A 24,128-nucleotide genomic window follows, 5' to 3' on the forward strand; every position below is an offset into this window, starting at 1 on the left:
GACCGTGAAGTGAAACCCCACGAGGGACCACCCGAGGACATTGTATCCCCCCTAGGCCAGGGCTGACCAAGGGCCACGATTCCCAGCGTGGGGAGCCTCGGGCCCGAGGCGGCGGGGCCGAGGGGCGGGGCCCCGGAAGTGACGTCAGGCGCGGCGGGAGTCTCGCGGGAGCGGCGCCCGGAACCGGCCGCGGAGGCCCAGCCCGACCAGGAGACGCTGAGCAGCCTGAGGAGGAGGAGGAGGAGACGCTGAGGAGGCCGAGGAGACACTGAAGAGGTTGAGGAGACACTGAGGCGGCTGAGGAGAGGCTGAGGAGGCACAGGAGAGGCTGAGGCGGCTGAGGAGACACTGAGGAGGTCGAGGGGAGGCTGAGGAGACACTGAGGAGGCCGAGAGGAGGCTGAGGAGGCACAGGAGAGGCTGAGGCGGCTGAGGAGACACTGAGGAGGTCGAGAGGAGGCTGAGGCGGCTGAGGAGACACTGAGGAGGCCGAGAGGAGGCTGAGGAGAGGCTGAGGCGACTGAGGAGGCTGAGGAGACACTAAGGAGGCCGAGGAGAGGCTGAGGAGGCCGAGAGGAGGCTGAGGAGAGGCTGAGGCGACTGAGGAGGCCGAGAGGAGGCTGAGGAGACACTAAGGAGGCCGAGGAGAGGCTGAGGCGGCTGAGGAGACACTGAGGCGGCTGAGGCGGCTGAAGGGAGACTGAGGCGGCTGAGGAGACACTGAGGAGGTTGAGGAGACACTGAGGAGGCCGAGGAGAGGCTGAGGCGGTTGAGGAGAGACTGAAGAGTCTGAGGAGGTTGAGGAGGCCGAGGCGGCTGAGGAGACACTGAAGAGGTTGAGGCGGCCGAGGAGAGCCTGAGGAGGCTGAGGCGGTTGAGGAGAGGCTGAGGCGGTTGAGGAGAGGCTGAGGCGGCTGAGGAGACGTTGAGGAGGCTGAGGAGACACTGAGGCGGCTGAGGGGAGTCTGAGGCGGCTGAAGAGAGACTGAGGAGGCCGAGGCGGCGGCTGAGGAGACACTGAAGAGGTTGAGGAGGCCGAGGCGGCTGAGGAGACACTGAAGAGGTTGAGGAGGCCGAGGCGGCTGAGGAAAGACTGAGGAGACACTGAGGAGGTTGAGGAGACACTGAGGCGGCCGAGGAGACACTGAGGCGGTTGAGGAGACACTGAGGCGGCTGAGGAGACACTGAGGAGGCCGAGGAGAGGCTGAGGCGGTTGAGGAGAGACTGAAGAGTCTGAGGAGGTTGAGGAGGCCGAGGCGGCTGAGGAGACACTGAAGAGGTTGAGGCGGCCGAGGAGAGCCTGAGGAGGCTGAGGCGGTTGAGGAGAGGCTGAGGCGGTTGAGGAGAGGCTGAGGCGGCTGAGGAGACACTGAGGCGGCTGAGGGGAGACTGAGGCGGCTGAAGAGAGACTGAGGAGGCCGAGGCGGCGGCTGAGGAGACACTGAAGAGGTTGAGGAGGCCGAGGCGGCTGAGGAAAGACTGAGGAGACACTGAGGAGGCCGAGGCGGCTGAGGAGACACTGAGGCGACTGTGGAGACACTGGGGAGGTTGAGGGGAGGTTGAGGAGAGATTGAGGCGGCTGAGGAGACACTGAGGCGGCTGAGGAGAGATTGAGGCCACTGAGGAGGCCGAGGAGAGACCGAGGCGGCTGAAGAGGCCGGGGAGGCTGAAGAGACCGAGGAGGCCGAGGAGAGACTGAGGCGACTGAGTCTGAGGAGGCCGAGGCGGCCTCTGTCCCCATGGAGCGGCCCCCGGGGCTGCGGCCGCCCGTCAGCGGCCCGTGGGAGATGCGGGAACGGCTGGGCACCGGCGGCTTCGGAAACGTCAGCCTCTACCAGCACCGGGTGAGCCGGCGGGACCGGACCCGGCGGGGGGGGGGCCGGGGCGGCGGGGACCGGGGCCGACCTGCCCCTCCATCCTGTGGGCCTGTGGGCCGAGCCCCCCCGGGGTGCGGGATGCCGGCCCCAGCTCCAGGACGGGACAGGCCCGTCCCCAAAGGGGCGGAGGGCGGGCCTGCGGGGCTCCCTTCCGCCGCACCACCAAGATCCTCCGGGACCGGGACGGTGACGGGGCCTCCTTCAGCGCTTACTAGGGGCCGAGCGCTGCGCTAAGCGCTGGGGGGATACAGGGTCATCGGGCCGCCCCACCTGGGCCTCACGGGCTTCATCCCCATTTTGCGGAGGAGGGCACGGAGGCCCAGAGAATAATCATAATGTTGGGATTTAATAATCATGTTGGGATTTGTTAAGCGCTTACTATGTGCAGAGCACCGTTCTAAGCGCTGGGGTAGACAGGGGAATCAGGTTGTCCCACGTGGGGCTCACAGTCTTCATCCCCATTTTACAGATGAGGGAACAGAGGCACAGAGAGGTTAAGTGACCTGCCCCCAGGCACACAGCTGACAATTGGCAGAGCGGGGATTCGTACCCATGACCTCTGACTCCAAAGCCCGTGCTCTTTCCACTGAGCCACGCTGATTTGTTAAGCGCCTACTAGGTGCCGAGCACTGTTCCAAGCGCTGGGGTAGATACAGGGTCATCAGGTTGTCCCACGTTAGGCTCACGGTCTTCATCCCCATTTTACAGAGGAGGGAACGGAGGCACAGAGAATAATAATAATGTTGGTATTTGTTAAGTGTTTACTACGTGCATAGCACTGTTTAAAGCACCGGGGTTGATACAGGGCTATCAGGTTGTCCTACGTGAGGCTCATGGTCTTCATCCCCATTTTACGGAGGAGGGAACGGAGGCACAGAGAATAGTAATGTTGGTATTTGTTAAGCACTTACTACATGCATAGCACTGTTTAAAGCACCGGGGTTGATACAGGGTTATCAGGTTGTCCCACGTGAGGCTCATGGTCTTCATCCCCATTTTACAGAGGAGGGAACGGAGGCAGCTAAAGCCTCATTTTCCCCTTTTCCCTCTGCTCCTCCACCTCTCCCTTCCCATCCCCACAGCACTGTACCCGTCCGCTCAACTGTATATATTTTCGTTACCCTATTTATTTTGTTAATGAATTGTACATCGCCTTGATTCTATTTAGTTGCCATTGTTTTTACGAGATGTTCTTCCCCTTGACGCTGTTTAGTGCCATTGTTCTTGTCCGTCCGTCTCCCCCGATTAGACTGTAAGCCCGTCAAACGGCAGGGACTGTCTCTATCTGTTGCCGACTTGTTCATCCCAAGCGCTTAGTACAGTGCTCTGCACCTAGTAAGCGCTCAATAAATACTATTGAATAATAATAATGTTGGTATATGTTAAGCGCTTACTAGGTGCAGAGCACTGTTCCAAGCACTGGGGGAGATACAGGGTCATCAGGTTGTCCCATGTGAGGCTCATGGTCTTCATCTCCATTTTTCAGATGAGGGAACGGAGGCACAGAGAATAATAGTAATGTTGGCATCTTTTAAGTGCTTACTAGGTGCAGAGCACTGTTCCAAACGCTGAGAAGAGATACCGTGTAACCAAGTTGTCCCTCATGAGGCTAACAGTCTTAATCCCCATTTGCCAGATGAAGTCACTGAGGCCCAGAGAAGTGAAGTGACTTGCTGACAAGTGGCAGAGCCAGGACTCGAACCCATGACCTCTGACTCCCCAGCGCGGGCTCTTTCCACTGAGCCACGCTGCTTCTCTTAACAGATGAGGGAATGGAGGCACAGAGAATAATAATGTTGTTATTTTCTTAGCACGTGCCGAGCACTATTCTAAGAGCTGGAGTAGATACAGGTTCATCAGTTTGTCCCACTTGGGGCTCACAGCCTGCATCCTCACTGTACAGGTGAGGTAACTGAGGCACAGAGAAGTGAAGTGACTTGCCCAAGGTCACACAGCCAGGCAAGTGGTGGAGCCGGGATTAGAACCCGCCTCCTTTGACTCCCAAACCCGGACTCTTTCCACTAAATCACGCTGCTTCCAGCCAGCAGTCGTGGTTGACCTTAGGCCGGGGGGTTGGACCAGTTCATCCCCCCAGAGTCTTCTCGGTTCTAGGACTGTTAGTAATAATAATGGTATTTAAGTGCTTACTTTGTGCCAGGCACTGTTCTAAGCGCTGGGATAGATACAAGGAAAATGGGTTGGACATCGTCCCTATCCGACACGGGACTCAAAATCTTAATCCCCATTTTGCAGATGAAGGAACTGAGGCACAGAGAAGTTGAGTGACTTCACCAAAGTCTCACAGCAGACAAGTGGCGGAGCTGGGATTCGAATCCATGACTTTCCGACGCCCAGGCTCTAGCCACTACGCCATGGTGCTTCTCACTGCTTCGTTCAATGCCTCAAGGAATCAGTGCTTGACTTTTTCTGGTGTCTCCCCCAGGCGTCTGGTGGCTTGAGTCTGTAACTCCTCGACGAGAGGGATCGTGTCTGCCCACTCTACTTTTATTGAGTCGTATTTATTGAGTGCCTGTGTGCAGAGCACTGTACTGAGTGCTAGGGAGAGTAGAGTATGAAGGAGTTGGTAGACATGTTCCCTGCCCCCAGCGAACTAACAGTCTTAGAGAAGCAGCATGGCTTAGTGGAAAGAGCATGGGCTTTGGAGTCCGAGGTCATGGGTTCGAATCCCAGATCTGCCACTTGTCAGCTGTGTGACTGTGAGCAAGTCACTTAACTTCTCTGTGCCTCAGTTACCTCATCTGTAAAATGGGGATTAAGACTGTGAGCCTCACGTGGGACACCCTCATTACCCTGTATTTCCCCAGCGCTTAGAACGGTGCTCTGCACATAGTAAGCGCTTAACAAATACCAACATTATTATTATTAGAGTTTCCTTCTCCCCTGGAGTGTAGAAAAGCGATCTGTAGGCAAGTGGGGGTTCAATAAATACCATCTTCTGGTGGCCTAGCGCAACCACCGGTGGTCTGGAAGGATTGTCAGTCTGTCATTTCCCCACGTACAGGTTCACGGGACTCCCGGTTTTCCAGTGGAGCGGAAAGACCCCAGAACCGTTTGCTGGTCCCGGACTCCTAGTCTCAGGGATGAGGAGAAAACCAGAGTTTGGTGAATTAAAACCAGGCTGGACTCCCAGGGAAAGCTTAGCGGTAGAGCTTTGGAGGGCCGACCTCAGCTCCTTTTTCACGCCCCCGTCAAGTATGGATAAGTGCGGCCGAGCTGAAGTGGGTCTAGGCAGTAAAAATATCTTTGCCGGTCTGGATCAAGCAGCTGAAGTTGGGCCGAACCCAGTCAGAGTTCAAAGTTCACAGTTCAGTTGATCAATCAATGGCTTATAGTGAGCACCTGTTGTTGATGGAGTATGAAACGATGTACTAAGCGCTTGGGGAAAATACCAGTCCAGATGCAAGTTCCCTGTCCTCAAGGAGTTTAGAATCTGAGAGACAGGCAGGCAGAAATTTTTCACAAATACTACAAGAGGGAGGGCGATTAAAAATAGTTTAGGAAGTAGTGCAGATAGATCAGGGTGAAATCGCTGAATAAATAACTGCATCTACAAATAAAAATACACATATGTACGCAAGGGCTGAGGCTGGAAATAAAACAGTACGGTCGCCACATTGTGTGAGATCTGGGCCTTTTGATGATTTATCTTGTCATGTCATTGAATTGGGGAGGGGTGGAATCTTTGTGAGAAAGTAAGGAGCACTTCACTCCATCAGTGGTATTTATTCAGTCCTTACGGTGTGCAGTGCACTTTACTAAGTGCTTAGGAGAATACACTACAGCAAAGTTGTTAAGACATGTTCCCTGCTCACAGGTGGTTTTCAGTCTAGAGGGGGAGAGAGACATCAAATTAAATTACAGATAGGGGAAACGTCAGGGTTTAAGGATGTGTACATAAGTGCTGGAGGGCTGAGGGTGAGGTAAATATCAAGTGCTTAAAGGGTACAGATCCCAGCGTGTAGGCATTGCAGAAGGGAAGGTGAGTTAGGGAAATGAGGACTTCATCGGGGAAGGCTTTTTGGAAGAGACGTGATTTTAATAAGGCTTCGAAGGTAGGGGAGAGTGGAGGTCTGTCAGCTGTGAAGGGGAAGGGGGGAGTATCAGGCTAGAGGGAGGATGTGGGCAACGGGTCAGCAGTGAGGTAGATGAGATGGAGACAGAGTGAGTAGGTTGGTATTAAAGGAGCAAAATGTATGGGCTGCACTGTAGAAGATCAGCAAGATAAGATTGGATGGGGAGAACCTATTACCTTAAAGCTGGTAAGGAATTTCTGTTCGAGCAGGTGGATGGGCAACCACTGGAGGTCCTTGAGGAGTGGGGAGACGAAGACTGAATTTTTTTTCCTAGGGAAATGATCCCGGGAGCCGAGTGAAGTGTGGACTAGAGTGAGGAGACTGATGCAGTGGGCCAGGTGGGATGTGACAATCAGTAGCATTTATTGAGCGCTTACTTTGGGCAGAGCAGCCGTGTGCTAAGCACTAGGGAGAGTACAATGCAGCACAGTTGGTAGACACGTTCTTTGCCCACAAGGACCTTCCGGTCTATGGGGGGAGACAGATATTAATATAAATAAATTACAGATATATGTTTAGGTGCTGTGGGGCTGAGAGTGCAGTGACTGTCAAGTGCTGAAGGGGTACAAGTCCAAGTACAGAGGCGAAGCCGAAAGGAGAGGGAATTGGGGAGAAAGGAGAGCTTAATCGGGACAAGTTCTGGGCTCAGTGTGGTAGTTTGGATGGAGAGAAAAGGGCAGATTCCGGAGCTGTGAGGGTAGAATTGACAGGATTTGGTGAGGAACCTGGTTCACCGAAGTTCACATAGCTCAGAGTGCGACCATGTGCGGAACTGTTGTTATCGTGCCGTGATCATACATGATGGTGTTTCATGCAGTTGAAGTTCGTTTGTCCGTAACCGCTTTTCCAACGTTCTCCCAACTTGCTCTTCTATGGTCCAAGCATAATCCGCACATGAGAGAGGCAAGATGACCAGCCTGTCGTTACCAGAGTCTACCCTCTAGACTGTAAGCTCATTACAGGCAAGGAACATGTCTGCTAATTCTGTTGTATTGCACTCTCCCAAGGGCTTTCTGAATGACCTAGGTAATAATTATTATTATTATTGGTGTGGTATTTGTTAACCACTTACTACGTGCCAGGCACTATTCTAAGTGCTTCTGTAGGTACAAGCTAATCAGGTTGGACCCAGTCCCTGTCCCACATGGGGCTCGCAGTCTCAGTGCCCATTTTCCAGATGAAGTAACTGAGGCCCAGAGAAGTGAAGTGACTTGCCCAAGGCCACACAACAGGCAGACAAGTGGCGAAGTCAGGATTAAAACCCATGACCTTCGGGCTCCCAAGCCCATGCCCTCTCCACTACACCGTGCTGCTTCTCAGTGTAGATGGACAGACCGTTCCTCTTAGCATTTTGTTGTCAGCGTCTGACACAGAATCCCCCGGGCTCTAAGGCCAGCGATGGCTCTTCTTGGGCTCTTATATAGCGTCGTCCTTCCTAATTGAAGAAGGGGCCACTGATGGTGAAGTTCACCAATGAGTGGCTGAAAAGGCCGGTGAGGACCCCACAGTCCTGGTCTCATTGTGTACCTCAAAAGTAATCCCTTAGTGGGTCGTCGTGACAGATGCCTTCAGCCCCTGGTGCTATTTTTGCTTTTGTCTTTTGGTCTTATGTTCTTAATGGTACTACATTTGAAAGAAAGAGGATGATGATGATGATGATGGTATTTGTTAAGCGCTTACTATAAGCCAAGCACTGTTCTAAGCGCTGGGGGAGATACCAGGTAATGAGGTTGTCCCACGTGGGGCTCACAGTCTTAATCCCCATTTTGCAGATGAGGTAAGTGAGGCGCAGAGAAGTGAAGCGACTTGCCCAGAGTCACACAGCTGATAAGTGGCGGAGCCGGGATTAGAACCCCCAACCTCAGACTCCTAAGCACGGGCTCCTTCCACTAAGACACGCTGCTTTTCTGCCCAGATCTAATGGCGTAGTGAATAGAGCACGGGCCTGGGAGTCAGAAGGTCATGGGTTCTAATCCCAGTTCCGCCACTTGTCTGCTATGTGACCTTGGGCAAATCACTTTACTTCCCTGGGCCTCAGTTACCTCATCTCAGTAACATGGGAACTGAGGCGGTGAAGCCCCCTGTGGGACAGGGACCACGTCCAACCCAATTGGCTCGTGTCCACCCCAGTGCCAAGTACAGTGCCTGGCACATAGTAAGCGCTTAACAAATGCCACAGTTATTATTAAATCAGTCGGTCACTCTCCGAGGCATGGTTCGGTGTAGTTGAAGGCCAGTTGGGAGCCACGGGTTTGCGATCCATACGAGTTACTCGTCGTAAGAGCCGTGGGAGCTGTGGGACGAGAAGTGGTTTAGGCTGAAGCCTAATGACAGAAAATCCCCGTTGACTGTAAGCACGCTTGGGAATGGATGTTAGCGGAGGGCGCAGTCGGACAAATACTTAACCCTCTTTCCGTCTTCCCCTCCCCTGCCCCCGTTTTCTGCAGGACCTCGGCGATAAGATAGCGATTAAAGCTTGCCGCCAGGAGCTAAGTGCGAAGAACAAAGACCGGTGGTGCCATGAAATCCAGATCATGAAGAAGTGAGTCGTGGGGGACTTCCATTCCCACAGTCAATGGGTAGCCACAGATTAATCAACCAGTGGTATTTATTGAGCACCAACTATGTGCAGTGCATTATACTGAGCACTTGAGAAAGTACAACAGAGTTGGTAGACACGTTTCCCACCTTTTTGGAGCTTACAGTCGAGAGGATCTGCCGTCTCTGGGGAAATGTTGGCAATAGAGTCAGGGGGAGATTATGATTCCTCGTCCCCCTGCAGTCCTCCCCCTCGCCGAATTCATATGAGGGAAAAACGGTCAATTTCTGTGGACTGTGCTTGTCATATTCTAGCCACGGTCAGAGCGAGTTGAGGTTTTATGAAAAAAACATCGGACAAGTCAGCGAAAACACTAGTATGTGACCAACAAGCAATTCCACACTGGGTGCGTGGAAGCATAACCTTCTGGTGGGCCAATGCCTCGTTATTGTCTTGCTCTTCCTGAATTTTCCCTTTAAGGAGAGAGCCACCCCTACCCGGTCTGTCCGTTGCTGTTTGACACGATGTTGCGTTGGGTTTGGGAACGCTCCGATCAGTCAGTCGTATGTCTCGAGAGCTTGGGAGAATCCACTACAACAGAGTCGAATGATGCGTTCCCTGCCGAGAACGCTTGTCCTCTCCCTATTCAGGAAGGTTCAGTGACGGTGAGCTAGTTTCTGGGGCGGCCATCCATTTTCCTAGGTCGTTCTGTGTGCTCTCTGGCCATAGGAGGCGGGGTGGTATTGCAGCTTGATAGATGTTTCGTTCGACGTGAAGCTTTATTGGACACTGTCACACCACACTGTCAGTTTGCCAAAATCCAGCAGTCAGTGGGGTATGTATACGTTACGGGCAGGAAATGGGTCTGCTAATTCTATTGAATTATACTTTCCCGAGCGCTTAGAACAGGGCTCTGTACACAGTAAGTGCTCAATAAATATCATTGGTTGATTGATGTATTGAGTACTTACTGTACGGTGGGAGTGGGGGAATCACTGTACTGGGCACTTGGAAGAGTGCAGTACAATAGAGTTGGCAGATGAGATCCATGCCCACAAGGAACATTTTTAGTCTAGAGGGAAAGATAGGCAGTAAAACAAATTTCAGATAGGAGCAATGGGAGAGTATAAGGCAGTGGACAGCTGGGGCCAGGTGTGGGATGACTGTCAAGGGATGAGGTAACTGCAGCAGGGTGACGCAGAAGGGAGTGGGAGAAGAGGAAAGGAGGGCTCAGTCAGGGAAGGTCTCGTGGAGGAGATGTGCCTTCAATAAGACTTTGAAGTGGGGGGAGAGTAATTGTCGGATATGAGGAGGGAGGGTGTTCTAAGCCGGAGGCAGGACGTGGGCGAGAGGTCGACGGCGAGATAGACGAGATCGAGGTACAGCAAGAAGGTTAGCATTAGAAGAGCTAAGTGTGCAGGCTGGGTTGTACTAGGAGAGTAAATTGTGGTAATCTGTCATATATAAAGGGGGAGGGAGTTCAGGATGGAGGGAGGATGTGGGCAAGGAGACGGCGGCGAGATAAGTGAGATCAGGTTACAGTGAGCAAGTTGGCGTTAGACGAGTGAAGTGTGCGAGCAGCAGGTTGTAATAGGACTATCGGTGAGGTTAGGTAGGAAACGGGGGAGCCGATCCAGAGCCCTCAAATTGTTGGTATGGAGTTTCGGACGCAGCGATGGATGGGTAACCACAGGAGGTTCTTGAGAAATGGGAGTCGAGGACTAAACGTTTTTTCAGAAAAAGGATCCAGGCAGCGGAGTGAAGTATGGATTGGAGTGGGGAGAGACAGGAGGAAGGGTGGTGAGCAGGGAGGCTGTTGCAGCAGTCTGGGCAGGAAATAAGTGCTTAGATCAGGCTGGCGCATTGGATTCCATTTTCCACATCTTTGTCTATCCCTGCATCGTTGGACATTGTACTTCTTAGGTAGCAGAATTTGTTGAGTACACTCAGTTCTGAATTGTGATTGCAGAAAAGTGGCATTGCCGAGATTAGAACCCGGATCCTTCCGACTCCCAGACCTGTGCTCTATCCATTAGGTCACCCGTTTTCTGTGTTATCAGTGAAACTCGTCAGCCTCATCTCTTCAAAGCTCAAATCCCGTTTCAGCCATAACTCAGTCACTGTTAGATCTTTTTTAAGAAATTTTTAATGGTGTTTGTTAAGCGCTTACTGTATGCCAGATGCTCTACTGAGTGCTGAGGTAGATATAAAGCTAGTCAGGTTGGACTCAGTCCATGTCCCACATGGGGCTCACAATCTTAATCCCCATTTTACAGATGAAGTAAGTGAGGTGCAGAGAAGTTAAGCGACTTGCCCAGAGTCACAGAGCAGACACGTGGTGGAGCTGGGATTAGAATCCAGGTCCTTCTGACTTCTAGGCCCATGATCTAGCCAGTGGGCCACGCTGCTTCTCTATACAATTTTGGTTTAAGTGATTCAGATAGGCATTTGTTTCCAACCCCCAAATGGTTGAGGGGTTTGTAAATTTGCCACTGGATTATATGGTGAGTTACCGAGAGTTAGAGGTGTAGGCTGTCCTTGGTTTGCGTGACTAATTTATACAGGTTGCAGTCTGACTCCTTGGTAAAAGTAAATCCCTCAAAACTGCAGCCTGAGAATCCCTGAACCGTCGAGGGTAATCGCTCCACTTCTCCTTCCCCGGTTTCTCAATCACAACATTAGCGTTTTCTCACAGCTACTTTAATGATCTATGATTCCTTCTTGGCGTGTATAAGGACATCGAATATATCAGAGGAACAGTTAAGACGGATAATGCGGATGAATTAATGCCTTGATCTTAGTGTCTGCTATGGTCCTAGACCTACTGGGTGGTTGGTTGCATGTAAGTGATGCAAGAAGTGTAGCTTTATACTCTCGCAAGTGCTTAGTACAGTGCTCTGCATGTAGCACTCAGTAAATTCCTTGGATTGATTTGTGGGCCCTACGTGGGGCTAACTGAGCGTGCTCCACTCCCTCCCCCTAGAAGTCAGATCAGACCCAGTGAAAGCAAAGACAGGGGTAGAGTTTGGCAAGTCTTGGCCCATACGGGGCCAAGAAGCAGCGTGAAGCTGCCGAGAAGCAGTGTGGCTCAGTGGAAAGAGCCCGGGCTTGAGTATCAGGGGGCATGGGTTTGAATCCCGCCTCTGTCACTTGTCTGCTGTGTGACTTTGGGTGAGTCACTTCCCTTCTCTGTGCCTCAGTTACCTCATCTGGAAAATGGGGACTAAGACCGTGAGGCCTACGTGGGACAAACTGATAACCTTGTAGCTACCCCAGTGCTTAGAACAGTGCTTGGCACATAGTAAGTGCTTAACAAATGCTGTCATATATAAACAGGGCTGTAGAGAGAGAGTGTGTGTATAAAAGTTTTCACCTCATACCCCTAGTTTTCTATTGTTCTTTTAAGCACCCGCAGTTATCTAGACACGGTTCCTATTTTCCCAAAGCCAACAGACACGAGCCAGGCCAGGTGCAGGTCATCATGAGAGCTGGGCACGCAAGTTCCCCAGGGCCAGTGCAAAGTCTTGCTGGGCCCCGGACAGGGGAGGTGGGGTCCAGCTGGCGAGGGGAGGGGAGGAAAGGTCGTGAGGGTGGTGAGCCCCGGGCTGCGGCCCCGTAAGTCCTGGTTAAGAGGGCTGCGCCCTCCCCCTCGCTGTCCTACACTTTCCCTGGGGGCGGGCTGCTCGCCACTCCAGAATCTTCCACCTCAGGTCATCGACACGAGTTCCTGGGACGTTCGAGCTAGTAGGTCTCCCACCCACCTTCCCGTGACACGACATTGGTCAAACCCTCATTTGAGTTTGGGGTCCAGCTTCGATCTCCAGATCTAAACACCTGTTCCCCCAAACTTTAAGACTGGGGGGTATACCTGGAGTTGGTACCCTAGGAGGAGTTTTCCCCAAAACTAGTAACAATGATTATTAGTATTTGTTAAAAGCTTGCTATTAAGCAAGCACCCTACCAAACACTGGTGTGGATACACGATAATCTTGTCAGGCACAGTCCCTGCCCCTCACAGGGCTCATAGTCTAAGAGAGAGGGAGAGCAGGTTTTTAATCTACATTTTACAAAGGAGGAAACTAAGGCACAAAGAAGTGAAATGATTTGCCCAAGGTCATGTAGCAGGCAAGGGGCAGAAACCGGGCTTAGAATCCAGGTCCTCTGATTCCCAGTTCCGTAGTCTCACCACCAAGCCATGCTGTCTATTTAAAGGGGGAATCGGTCCTGCTTGTACAGTTGTGAGGAAGGGTGATTGTTTAGCCTGGAGAAGAGAAAGCTGAGAGCTGTCCTCCGATTCATGTTTCCCTTCCATAGAGGGGAGTTTCTCACTGGAATTGTTTCTTCATCTTCAGACTGAACCACCCTAACGTTGTAACGGCCTGTGACGTTCCTGAGGAGATGAACTTTCTAGTTAACGATGTCCCCCTCCTTGCGATGGAGTACTGCTCAGGAGGGGACCTGAGAAAGGTAATGTTGGGGCCCGGCCAGGCCCCAAATGCGAATCCTTGGTTGGCCCTGTTCCCCTGACCCTGGAGGCCCAAGGAGCCAGGTGGACCTGAGCAACCACACAACGAGGCAGAGCTGTTCCATCCTGCAAGGCCTGTGGTCTGGTGGGGAGGGTGGGGAAGGGAGTCAGGGAGAGGGGTGGTGGCCTCCAGACCTCACCTGGGCCATCCTGGGTCAGAGCAGGAGTCCCAGGCGTTGCCATGGTTGCCTGCTTGGGGCCTTATACCGGCCCGAGCACACTGAAGGATTGGCTGCCGCTTCACTTTGGAAGGCAGATTGAGACGTGGATGAGGCAGTTTGCCCAATTCCCTTTCCCGGTGGCCGTGCAGAGACCACACAGCTCAGGAAATGCTGGTGGCGTGGGAAGGGGTGAACACTGGGAAAGGGATGCGAGTTGCCCGGAAATGGAACGGACAGGTAAGATCGCTGTGGGCAGGGAATGTGTTTGACAACTCTGTTGTTTGTACTCTCCCAAGGGCTTAGGGTTCTGCATATAGTAAGCGGTCAGTAAATCCCGTGGATTAATTGAGAGGTTAATAGTATCCACTTTCCCCTCCCCCCTATTGCTGACTACTAGTAGTAGCAGCCATAGTATTTATTGAGCACTGACTGTGTGCAAGAGCACTGTCCTAAGCGCTAGGAGAGAATTCACAGGTGAGAGTTGGCCCCATCCCCTGCTCACCCAGGAACTCACAATCTAAAAACAGGGTGGAGGCTCCACAGTAGCTGTGAGGTTCGAAGAGTTTCCGAAGTGAAAATCTCTTTTTCTCGCAGTACATGGATTTACTTATTTTTAGCAGCTGTTTTGAAATGTAACGTATTAAGACGTCCCTTCCCTCCTCCCCCGCCCCCTTAGAAGCTCAGCATCTCTATTCTGGTCAGATTCACTCTCGCTGTTAAAAGTTTCCTTTTGGAAAGGGGCTCGTTGATGGTCCGGGGGGGGGAAATTCTGCCCAAGGGTTGGGCAGAAAAACAGACCTAATGTTTTTCTTTCAGCTCCTTAACAAGACAGAAAATTGCTGTGGACTTAAAGAGAGCCAAATACTTTCTCTACTCAGCGATATAGGTAAGTAATCTGAGGCCTTTAAAATTTACTTGATCAAATAATTGTTGTTTTCATGTGGCATATTACCTAATGATTACAGAGGATGTAGTATGCCGCTTTGGTGCTCAGGGTATACCGATGTAAAGCACGAGTACCAGTTTCTCACAGCTTAAAAGATATAATAATGTTGGTATTTGTTAAGCGCTTACTATGTGCAGAGCACTGTTCTAAGCCCTGGGGTAGATGCAGGGTAATCAGGTTGTCCCACGTGAGGCTCACGGTTAATCCCCATTTTACAGATGAGGGACCTGAGGCACAGAGAAGTCAAGTGACTTGCCCACAGTCACACAGCTGACAAATGGCAGAGCCGGGATTCGAATCCAGGTCCTCTGACTCCCAAGACTGACTGACAGTCAAACAGCGAAGCCAAGTTCAATTCAGTTGTTTCTTCCCAGAAGGGTCCAGCAGATGGAAAAAAGTTCAAACGATTGCCTCTGTTGACACAAAATAAGTTCTATTCAGAATGGCTGTATTTTAGCACTTAAGAAATATTCAATCGTATTTATTGAGCATTTACTCTGTGCAAAGCACCGTACTGAGTGCTTGGGAGAGTATGGACACATTTCTTGCCCTCTGGCCCTGTTCTCCCGGCGCTTAAATTTGCTCCCTGCTACAAGTGAGTCATTTTGGGAGGAGCACTGCTCTTTTAGACAACTGAGGAGTTGTTCAGCAGAGTCAGGGTTTAGGCGTCAATGCGCTGAACTGGTGGGATGAAAGAATCAGTTGGCCATATTTATTGAGCACTTACTCTGTGCAGAGCGCTCTACTAAGCCCTTAGGAGAGTACAATGCAACAGAATTAGCAGACACGTTCCCTGCCCATAGCGAGCTTAAGGTCTAGAGGGGGAGACAGACATTAATATGAAAGAATTAAAGGTCCTCCCAAAGTGTTTAATTAATGTACTTTGAGGGGCAGTGTTTTAGGCCCTGGGGAATTGGGCTCATTGATATTATTTAGCTGGCTTTCTGAAGGAATTTCAGCTTCTCTTCCACAACTACTCTGGCTTAGGAGTTTGTAGCTCTTGATTATGAGATCTCACAGACAGGTGAGGCAGACTCACTTCTATCCCTTGGCTTTAAACAATCAATCAGCCGTCTTCCCCCCCCCCCCCCCAGCATTCTTGCTCCTCTTCTACCACACCCCAGCTCTCATGCCTCGCCCCCTCAAACCAGCATATTCATTGTGCCTCGTTCTTGTCTGTCTCTCTGCCGACCTCTTGTTCACACCTCCCTTCTGTCCAGAAATCCCTTTCCCTGCCTGCAAACCACAGCTCACCACCTTCAGAGCCTTTCTGAAACGACGTCTCCTCAAAGAAACCTTCCCTGACTGATCTCTCCTCTCCCCCACCCAATTTTTCTCGCCTGCTAGCGCTTCCGTGACCCTAAAGCGCTTGGGTACTCAACCCCCCCCCCCCCACACCACACCAGAGTCCAGATACCTGTCTTTAAACCATGTTGCTTTCCCCTCCATGTAATATTTGAGTATCTCTCTCCCTTGCTAGATTGTAAGGTCCTTAAGGGCAGGGATTAGGTCCATTAACTTGATTGTGCCCTCCCAAGCACTTAAGCACAGTGTTCTGCATAAGGGAAGTGCTCTGTGAATACTCTGGATTGATAGATTGAGCAGCCGTCAGACTTGCTGGGGTTTGAGTGATAAATTTTTACAGGCTGTAAATTCAACCGTTTTCTCTAGGGTCTGGGATTCAGTATTTGCATGAAAACAGAATTATCCACCGAGATCTAAAGCCTGAAAACATCGTCCTCCAGAACGTTGATGGGAAGGTAGGTGAAATTTTAAAGTAGCATTACCTTCCTGTTGTCCACAGTGCAGGAGGAAGTAGCGACGAGCTTCCAGGTCTAGTAAGTGGCTTTATAGTCACGCCCCTTGCTTTCTTCTTGGCTGAGTGAGACTGAATTGGCATATTTTTCCAGGCCACCTTGAGAGAGAGAGAGAGTGTGTGTGTTTGTGAGTGTGCATGAGTGTACACACGCCCCCTTTCACGTACTCTCTTCCTCTCAGCTTCCGGTGCGGACCTAGGTCCTTGGGACTTCATCCTCTTACTTGCCTTCCTGTTAACATTTTAAATTCTGATCCTGAGTTTTCAGACACAGAGATTTTTTAAGGACATAAAATCCACTTCCAATAAATTGTTCAGTGTTCTTCAACACAGGTGTTGGTTGAGCTGCTGTTTTTCACTCTCCATTTCAAGGAAAGGGGCCTCTGTAGGAATGGAAATCTTTCGACGGTTCTGGGGGTATTGTACCTTTCTAGTGTGTTCTTTTTCCAGTCCCAAAGATCAGGTAAAGGACCCTTATCGGCATCATCGACCAGAGTGCTTATTGCACTAGGTACTGTACCCGTGAAAGACCTAAGGAAGAGTATTCAGAGTTAACAATTGTGATATTTGTTTATTGCTTACTATGTGTCAGGCACTGTACTAAGCGCTGGAGTTGGTACAAACAAATCAGGTTAGACACAGTCCCTGTCCCACATGGGGCTCACAGTCTTAACCCCCATTTTACAGATGAGGTAACAGAGGCCCAGAGAAGTGAAGTAACTAGCCCAGGGTCACACAGCAGATAAGTGGCAGAGCGAGAATTAGAACCCAGGTCCTTCTGACTCCCAGGTCTGTGTTCTATCCACTAGGCCACGCTGCTTCTCTAAGGTAACTGGGGATCCTGGTGCCTTCAGATAAGACTAAGTACCTTGAATTGGATGCAGTGCAAGGTTGGTTGGCAGGCAGTGGAGAGACAGAAGAGACAAGGCTTGAGTGCTTCCAATCAATCAGTGGTATTTATCGAGCACTCACTTTATGCAGAACACTGTACGAAGTGCATAGGAGAGTACAATACAAGAGATTGGTTTCACATCCCTTTCCCACCAGCTACTGCCTCTGTTTTTTCCCCACATCTACAGCCTACGCGCTTTTCAACCAAGTAGAATCCTAGTTTAGGGTTCATTTAGTTGACCAGGCTTAAAATGCTTTGTGATCATTTGAAGATTTATCCTTGTTTTGGGTTAAACACCCCCCGCCCCCAACACACAATACGATCCATTTAGTTTTATTGAAGAAAATTGTTTAAGTTTTCAAGTTGTCCAAAATGAATGTGTATGTTTCTTTCAGGTAATTCACAAAATAATCGACTTGGGATATGCCAAAGACCTTGATCAAGGAAGTCTGTGTACATCTTTTGTGGGGACTCTGCAATATCTGGTGAGGCTTTTTAAGTTCCTTTAAGTTTGGGATTTCTTTGAACAATGTCCCTTCTCTAATATTTCCGGAGGGCCCAAGGGTCGAGAAATAATCCTCTCTTTTTCTCGAAGGCCCCTGAACTATTTGAGAATAAGCCTTACACAGCCACCGTGGATTATTGGAGCTTTGGAACAATGGTGTTTGAAGGAATTGTGGGCTACAGACCTTTTCTGCATCACCTGCAGCCATTTATGTGGTAAGAGATTGAAAACTCCAGCCTAAAAGGCGGCTTCTCTGGGCTTGTCGATCATGTGCAGTCAGGCCAGGAATGGAAGGTGAGGCTGGGGTCCCGGGGCAGGAGCTGGCTGTGGTGGGCCTGGGCCACCCCCAGTAACAGATGGAGGAGCTTGATTCTATTTAGTTGCCTCGATTCTATTTAGTTGCCATTGTTTTTATGAGATGTTCTTCCCCTGGACTCTGTTTATTGCCATTGTTCTCGTCTGTCCGTCTCCCCCATTAGACTGTAAGCCCGTCAAACGGCAGGGACTGTCTCTATCTGTTGCCGACTTGTTCATCCCAAGCGCTTAGTAAAGTGCTCTGCACATAGTAAGCACTCAATAAATACTATTGAATGAATATGAAAAGCTTGAGGCAGGGCTGGAATCAGAGAAGGAGGCAGCTCGGGAAAGTGGGTCTACCTAAAATGAACCCATAGTGGTTGGCCTTTGTCTGTGGTGAAGGTTTATGTCATTTTCTCTTCGCTTCAGCTGGGCCGTTGGCTTGTTGTACGATTTGGGGCAACTCGCTAAACTTCTCTTGGCCTCGGTTTCCTCATCTGTAAATTGGGGGCAGGACTCTGGCTCTCTCTTCACCTCTTCAGTTGTGAGCCCCCAGTGGTACAATGGATAAGGAGAATGTTTTGACGGTGGTGGAGCGTTGCTAGTGCATAGTGGCGTGCGAGATTGTAAGTGTTAAGAAGCAGCGTGGCTTAGAGGAAAACACACGGATCTGGGAGTTAGAGGACCTGGGTTCTAATCCTGGCTCTGCTGTGTGACACTGTGCAAGTCACTTAACTTTTCCGTGCCTCAGTTACCTCTTCTGTAAAATGGGGAGTAAAGTTGTGAGCCCCATGTGGGACAGGGACTGTGTCCAACCTGATTATCTTGTATCTACTGCAGGGCTTAGTACAGTGTCTGTCACCTAAAAAGTGCTTAATACGTGCCTTAATAAAGGCTCTGAAATAATGACGTTGATGGTGGTTGGCACTTACTATGTGCTGGGGGAGATATAAGGTAATGAGGTTGTCCCACATGGGCTCAAAGTCTTAATCCCTGTTTTACAGATGAGGTAACCGAGGCTCAGAGAAGTTAAGTGACTTGCCCAAAGTCAAACAGCTGTTAAGTGGTGGAGCTGGGATTAGAACCCAGGTCCTTCTGACTCCCAAGCCCGGGCTTTTTCCACTATGCCACGCTGCTTCCTTGAATCACTTCGTATTCTCGCCACCCTCAGTCCCATAGCACTTGAGTATATTTCGGGAATTTAGTTTCATGGCTTTATTCCCCTAGAGACTGAGCCCCACATGGGCAGGGAAGTCACCTGCAACTCTGTTGCATTATGGGCTTCCAGGCGCTTAGTACAGAGCTCTGCACACAGTAAGTGCTCAGTAAATGCCACCGATTGATTAAATCCGGTCCTTTCGCCAGCGGTGCCTTGCTACGGCCGGCTCATCAAGTGGAAAATCACTTAGACACCGGTGGCTTGATTTAGACTGTGAGGCCCACGCAGGACAGGGACTGGGTCCGACCCGATTATCTTTTATCTATCCCAGCGCTTATAACGGTGCCTGGCACATAGTAAATGCTTAATAATTACAATAATAATTATTATCGTTTTTGCAGGCATGAGAAAATTAAGAAGAAAGATCCCAAGCACATATTTGCCAGTGAAGAGATGTCGGGAGAAGTGCGGTTCAGTAGCCATTTACCTCAGCCCAACAGCCTCTGCCGGTAAGTGTGCCGTCCGTGTCATATAGAACATTTGAACGTCTCCAGTCGAGCTGGAAGGCCAGGACAGCTCCCAGAGCTTCTGGAGCCGAGAAACTGCGGCTTCGCTTAGCCAGTAACATGGAGACTGAGCGGCTACCGCATGTGGCCAGTTCTGAGCGGGGACCCCTTAGATTTCCTGGAAACTCCTTGGCTAAACTTCTGATACATCCATAAGTATTTCAAACGAATGGTTAGCTTCCCAGACAAAGCTTCCAGATTCAGACAAAAACCTGATGCCACAATTCCATTAAAGAAATCATGCCCAGGGATTTTTTTTCTTTCCTTTTTTCAATTTTTGACTACCGATGAACTCTGAACACTTCTTCAGGTGTTTCTAGGCTTGTAACCCATTTTGTGTGAGAGCTTCTTGAAGGTTCTTGTGGCCGGGGATTCTGTCCTTAAACTCCTGTCTTATTTTCTCGAGTGTTTACTGTAGTGCTCTGCAGCCAGTAAGTGCTCAATAAATACCATTGATTGGTGGATAAGATGCCCCAAGAGAGTAAGTAACTTGCCCCAGACCCAGAGGCAGGGATGGCCCCGGACAGCAGATTGTCAACTGAGTTTGGGACCCTTTCTGCCAAAGCTTTTCATGTCCTCCAGGAGATCCTCCAACTCGGTGTCTGACGGTGAGGTGTTGAAGACTCTGTCTCTGAGATGAGTTTTCTTCCCAAAGACCAAGCTCTAAGGGCAGGGCTGAACTCGGCAGTGGTCAGGGCTGACACCGGCCCAGGACCTGGTAGATTAAACTCAGCCCCGTGTAGTTGTTTCCCAGAGCATAATGGGAGCCAGGCCAGTTGTCAACGCAGAGATGGGGTGGAGGGGTGTTCAGCAGATGTGGACTTTTGAATTCTGCCAGAGCTGAAGCTGCTAGGTGGCCCTCGAGGGGTGCCGGGGTCACAGTTGGGGGTCGTTCCGCCGGGCCGTCACCAACTCGGGAGCCACTGGCCTCAGCCGAAGAGGTTCTGCTCGGACAGGGGGCTCGGTGGAAAGGATTCCGAAGTCTCTTGTGAAAGGAAACTCAGCCTGACTTCCATGGGCAGTCAGCGACCGACCTCGACCGGTCTGTCTGTCCCCCTTCGTGTTTCACTGTAAAGTTGGAAATTAGAAGACGGGACAGGTTAAGTGAAGAGCCAGAAAATATGCAGGCAGAGTAAGGCACCTGTCGTGACTACTGGGAGAATTTTTCACTCCTAAACTTGACTCTGAATCCTGTGTCTTTTTGTTCGGTACAGTGTGGCTTACCCCTTGTGTGTTTGTTTTGTGTTGTAGCCTAATAGTGGAGCCAATGGAAAACTGGTTACAGTTGATGCTGAACTGGGATCCTCAGCAAAGAGGGGGAGGGATCGATAGCAGCACGAAGCAGCCGAGGTGTTTTCTATTAATGGATCAAATTCTGCACTTGAAGGTCAGTCTGAACAGATACTGCTTTGTATGTGCTAAAATAAGATAAAGTAAATCATTTTTATCTTCCTTAATAGTTATCTGGGAAAGAAATGGATATTCCCAGGACAGTCTTCCTTTTTGGGTCTTCACCTTCTCAGTTCTCCTATGACTGCCTTAAAGCTGCTGGTAATTAAGCAGAAGGGTGGAGCCGATAGCCATTTTACCCTACAGCCTAATTCACCTCACCAGAATTGGGATGAGCATGTGGCTTTTTTTTTTTTGAAGTGGTATTTGAAAGGCACTTATTATGTGCTAGACACTGTACTAAGCTCTGGGGTACCTGCAAGCTAATCGGGTTGGACACAGTCCTCATGGGGCTCACACTCTTAATCCCCATTTTACAGATGAGGTAACTGAAGCCCAGAGAAGTGAAGTGACTTGCCCTGAGTCACACAGTGGACAAGCGGCAGAGCCAGGATTAGAACCCAGGTCCTTATAATTGCAGTAAACTTAGTCATCTGTATGGAAACATCTATCCAACCCACTAAATATTATTATTATTTTATTTAAGTGCTTACTGTGCATCAAGTACTGCTCTTAACTGCTGGAGGCAAAGGCAGTCTTCAGTTAAGATTCTCAGTTGGTTCTGAAAGAACGAAGTGTTAAATTGACTTTTCCCATAGGAATGAAATGCAAATAGGTTTTGTCCATCCAGGCAATGTACCCAGAAAAGTTACTGAAAGCTGTGCCCCACATTCTTCTCTCACTTTCACTGAAACAAACAGCTAAACGACTGCTGAAACAAGCAACATTAGCCAAAAAATTCACGCGACCAACATTCCCGATAAATCTGTTAGATTTAAGGTGCCGAAAGGCTTCTTTTCCAGGACTCTCTGCAGAATTTGAAGCCGTACTTTTTTCTCCAAGAATTGATACAAATGGGTTTCGCCTCAAGCCGTGTTCACGGTCATTTTAAAGAAACAGAAGTGCCCAGTTGGATTTCTAAGGGGTCATTTACAGGGGGCTGCCTGCGGTGGGAAGGACAGACAGTCCAGCGTCTCTTTCTCCCGTCTCTGTCAGCTGATTTGTCCCGCCAGCTCTAGTCTGAGTAGGCTGGGTCAGTTGGATGGAAGAGCTAGAGATTGTGTTATGGGGAAAACGCAAGCTTCTAGATCATGTCGAGGAGCAGTGTGGTTTAGTGGAAAGGGCTTGGGAATCAGAGGACCTGGGTTCTAATCCTGACTCTGCTCCTCGCCTGCTCTGTGACCTTGAGTAACTCCCTTTACTTCTCTAGGCCTCAGTTTCCTCATTTCTAAAATGGAGGTTCCAGCTCTGTCCTCCACCCCCTGCCGACCTTGCACCATGAACCCCCGTGGGACAGGGACTGTATCCAACCTGATTATGTGGTACCTACCCCAGCGCTTAGTACAATGCCTGGCACCATGAAAGCACGTAAGAAATGCCACGAGTATCGTTGAAGCCGAAGCACAGCAGGAAGGGAATGGGGGAGGTACAACTACAATGTGCTGGGTGGATGAGCAGAGCTGGAGCCTACTTGTCACTGTTAGCAGTGAGAGAATTCTAGGTATTTCCTTAGCGTTGCTCCCGTGCACGGCGCCCCACCTCCCCGCTTCTGAAAGTTCGGAGGCACCAGAAGTCTCCAGGAAGAAAGGAATGTTGAGGTCGGTTGGCGGCCGGGGACAGTGGCAACAGACCAGACCCGCTCAGATCGCCCACCACGAGATATTCAGGAGTGCAGGTGAAGTTAAAGAATTTTCAGGAGGCAGGTCTCTCTCCAGAATTGGCTTTCAATCAGTCAATCAATCAATTGTATTTAGGGAGCGCTTACTGTGGGCAGAGCGCTGTACTAAGTACTTGGGAGAGTACAGTATAACAGTAAAGAGACATATTCCCTGCCCACGACGATCTTAAGTGCTGACTCTGTGTCAGACACTATTCTAAGCGCTGGGGTAGATAGAAGTTAATTAGGTTGCACACAGTCCCTGTCCCGCATGGGGCTCGCGGTCTAAATAGGAGGGAGAACCGAGGCACGGGGAAGCCAAGTGACTTGCCCAAGTTCACCCAGCAAGCGTTGGGCAGAGTCGGGTTTAGAATCTAGTTCCTCTGACTCCCAGGCCTGTAGTGGGGAGTCAAAATGCTTTTTATTTCCCCTCTAATTGCATCCTAGTAGAACTTACCTTCTCCATTCAAGGGTCAGGCCAGATCCTTAGACATTTTTAAAGGTCAGTCCAAGATGGAATTTCTCAGGGAAGCTTGATCCAGCAATGTTCAACTCGGGCCAATTGAGAGAAAGGGGGAAGAGGCCAAGGCCGAGTTCAAGAATGCTGTCGTGCTGTAGAATTACCATAATTAATGAGCCCCCGACGGGGCCTGTATTTATCATCTTAAGAGTGATGCTTGTTAAACACTGAGATGGACTATTGAGAAATGGAGGAAACGTCTTCTCTGGTGACCTAGACCGTGAGCTCATTATGGGCAGAGAACACGTTTGCTAATTCTGTTGCATTGTACTCTTGAGAAGGAGCGTGGCTTAGTGGTTAGAGCACGGGCCTGGGAGTCAGAAGGACCTGGGTTCTAATTCTGGCTCTGCCCCAAGTCTGCTGTGTGATATTGGGCAAGTCACTTCCCTTTTCTGGGCCTCAGTTACCTCATCTGTAAAATGGGGATTGAGGGTGTGAGGCCCATGGGGGACGGGGACTGTGTCCAACCTGATTGACTTGAATCTAGCCCAGTGCTTAGAACAGTGCTTGGCACATAGTGAGCACTTAACAAGTACCGTAATGGCCAAGTGCTTACTACAGTGCTCTGTACATAGTAAGTGCTCAAGAAATGCCAGTGACTGACCTTCAAGAACAGGGAGAGGGCCCCCTCCTCCCGCCTCAAGTGGTAGGTCTGGAGGCAGGGGGATGGACTAGATGAACTTTCTGGAGCTCAGAGTGGTAGGGCCCCGTTGTACTTATAGCCTGGAGGTGGGGGACGGAGTTCAGCATATCGGAGACTTTGTTGGGAGAAACTCTTACCAATAGCTAAGAATAGCCCACTTACTATTAAGCACTGTTATTCTCCTCTTTCGGGAAGAGTTTAGAGGAGTAAGTGCTTTCCACATTCTCTCTAACCAGAAACAAAATCTGGGCAGGTGTTGACTTCCAAAATGAAGTGGAACCCAGCCGGACTCTTAAGAGCTGCTCAGTTCTCTCGCCAATACAAGAGAGGCAGAAGTCTCGGGGAAGACTGAGTAATTCCTCTCTCTGAAATAAAGGAAAACCTCATAAGAGTCTCCATTATTTCACTTTTAAAATTAGACCGACAAAAAGGCCTGGAAGCTATATGGCACAGCGACTGTGTCTTTCCAGACTGAGGGACCGA

At 50.2% G+C, this 24,128-nt stretch overlaps 1 protein-coding gene across 6 annotated transcripts in view; it reads left to right on the forward strand.

The window, feature by feature from the left end:
• The first annotated feature begins 658 nt into the window (after positions 1-658).
• Positions 659-24,128, forward strand: part of CHUK (component of inhibitor of nuclear factor kappa B kinase complex) — a 39,009-nt gene continuing 15,539 nt past the window's right edge. The window contains exons 1-11 of one of the 6 annotated variants that reach the window (XM_029081054.2): positions 659-727; positions 1,112-1,278; positions 1,449-1,843; positions 8,418-8,512; positions 12,862-12,976; positions 14,012-14,081; positions 15,813-15,901; positions 17,245-17,334; positions 17,445-17,569; positions 19,212-19,319; positions 20,628-20,763. In XM_029081054.2, the coding sequence (XP_028936887.1) occupies positions 1,739-1,843; positions 8,418-8,512; positions 12,862-12,976; positions 14,012-14,081; positions 15,813-15,901; positions 17,245-17,334; positions 17,445-17,569; positions 19,212-19,319; positions 20,628-20,763 (933 nt within the window). In that variant the 5' untranslated portion in view covers positions 659-727; positions 1,112-1,278; positions 1,449-1,738. Of the gene's footprint in view, positions 728-761; positions 797-917; positions 1,279-1,371; positions 1,844-8,417; positions 8,513-12,861; positions 12,977-14,011; positions 14,082-15,812; positions 15,902-17,244; positions 17,335-17,444; positions 17,570-19,211; positions 19,320-20,627; positions 20,764-24,128 lie in introns of those variants that run through there. The other 5 variants (XM_029081053.2, XM_029081049.2, XM_029081050.2 and 2 more) reach the window with 5 other exon arrangements.

The sequence above is a fragment of the Ornithorhynchus anatinus genome, chromosome 16 (assembly GCF_004115215.2).
Source record: "Ornithorhynchus anatinus isolate Pmale09 chromosome 16, mOrnAna1.pri.v4, whole genome shotgun sequence".
Lineage (NCBI taxonomy): Eukaryota > Metazoa > Chordata > Mammalia > Monotremata > Ornithorhynchidae > Ornithorhynchus > Ornithorhynchus anatinus.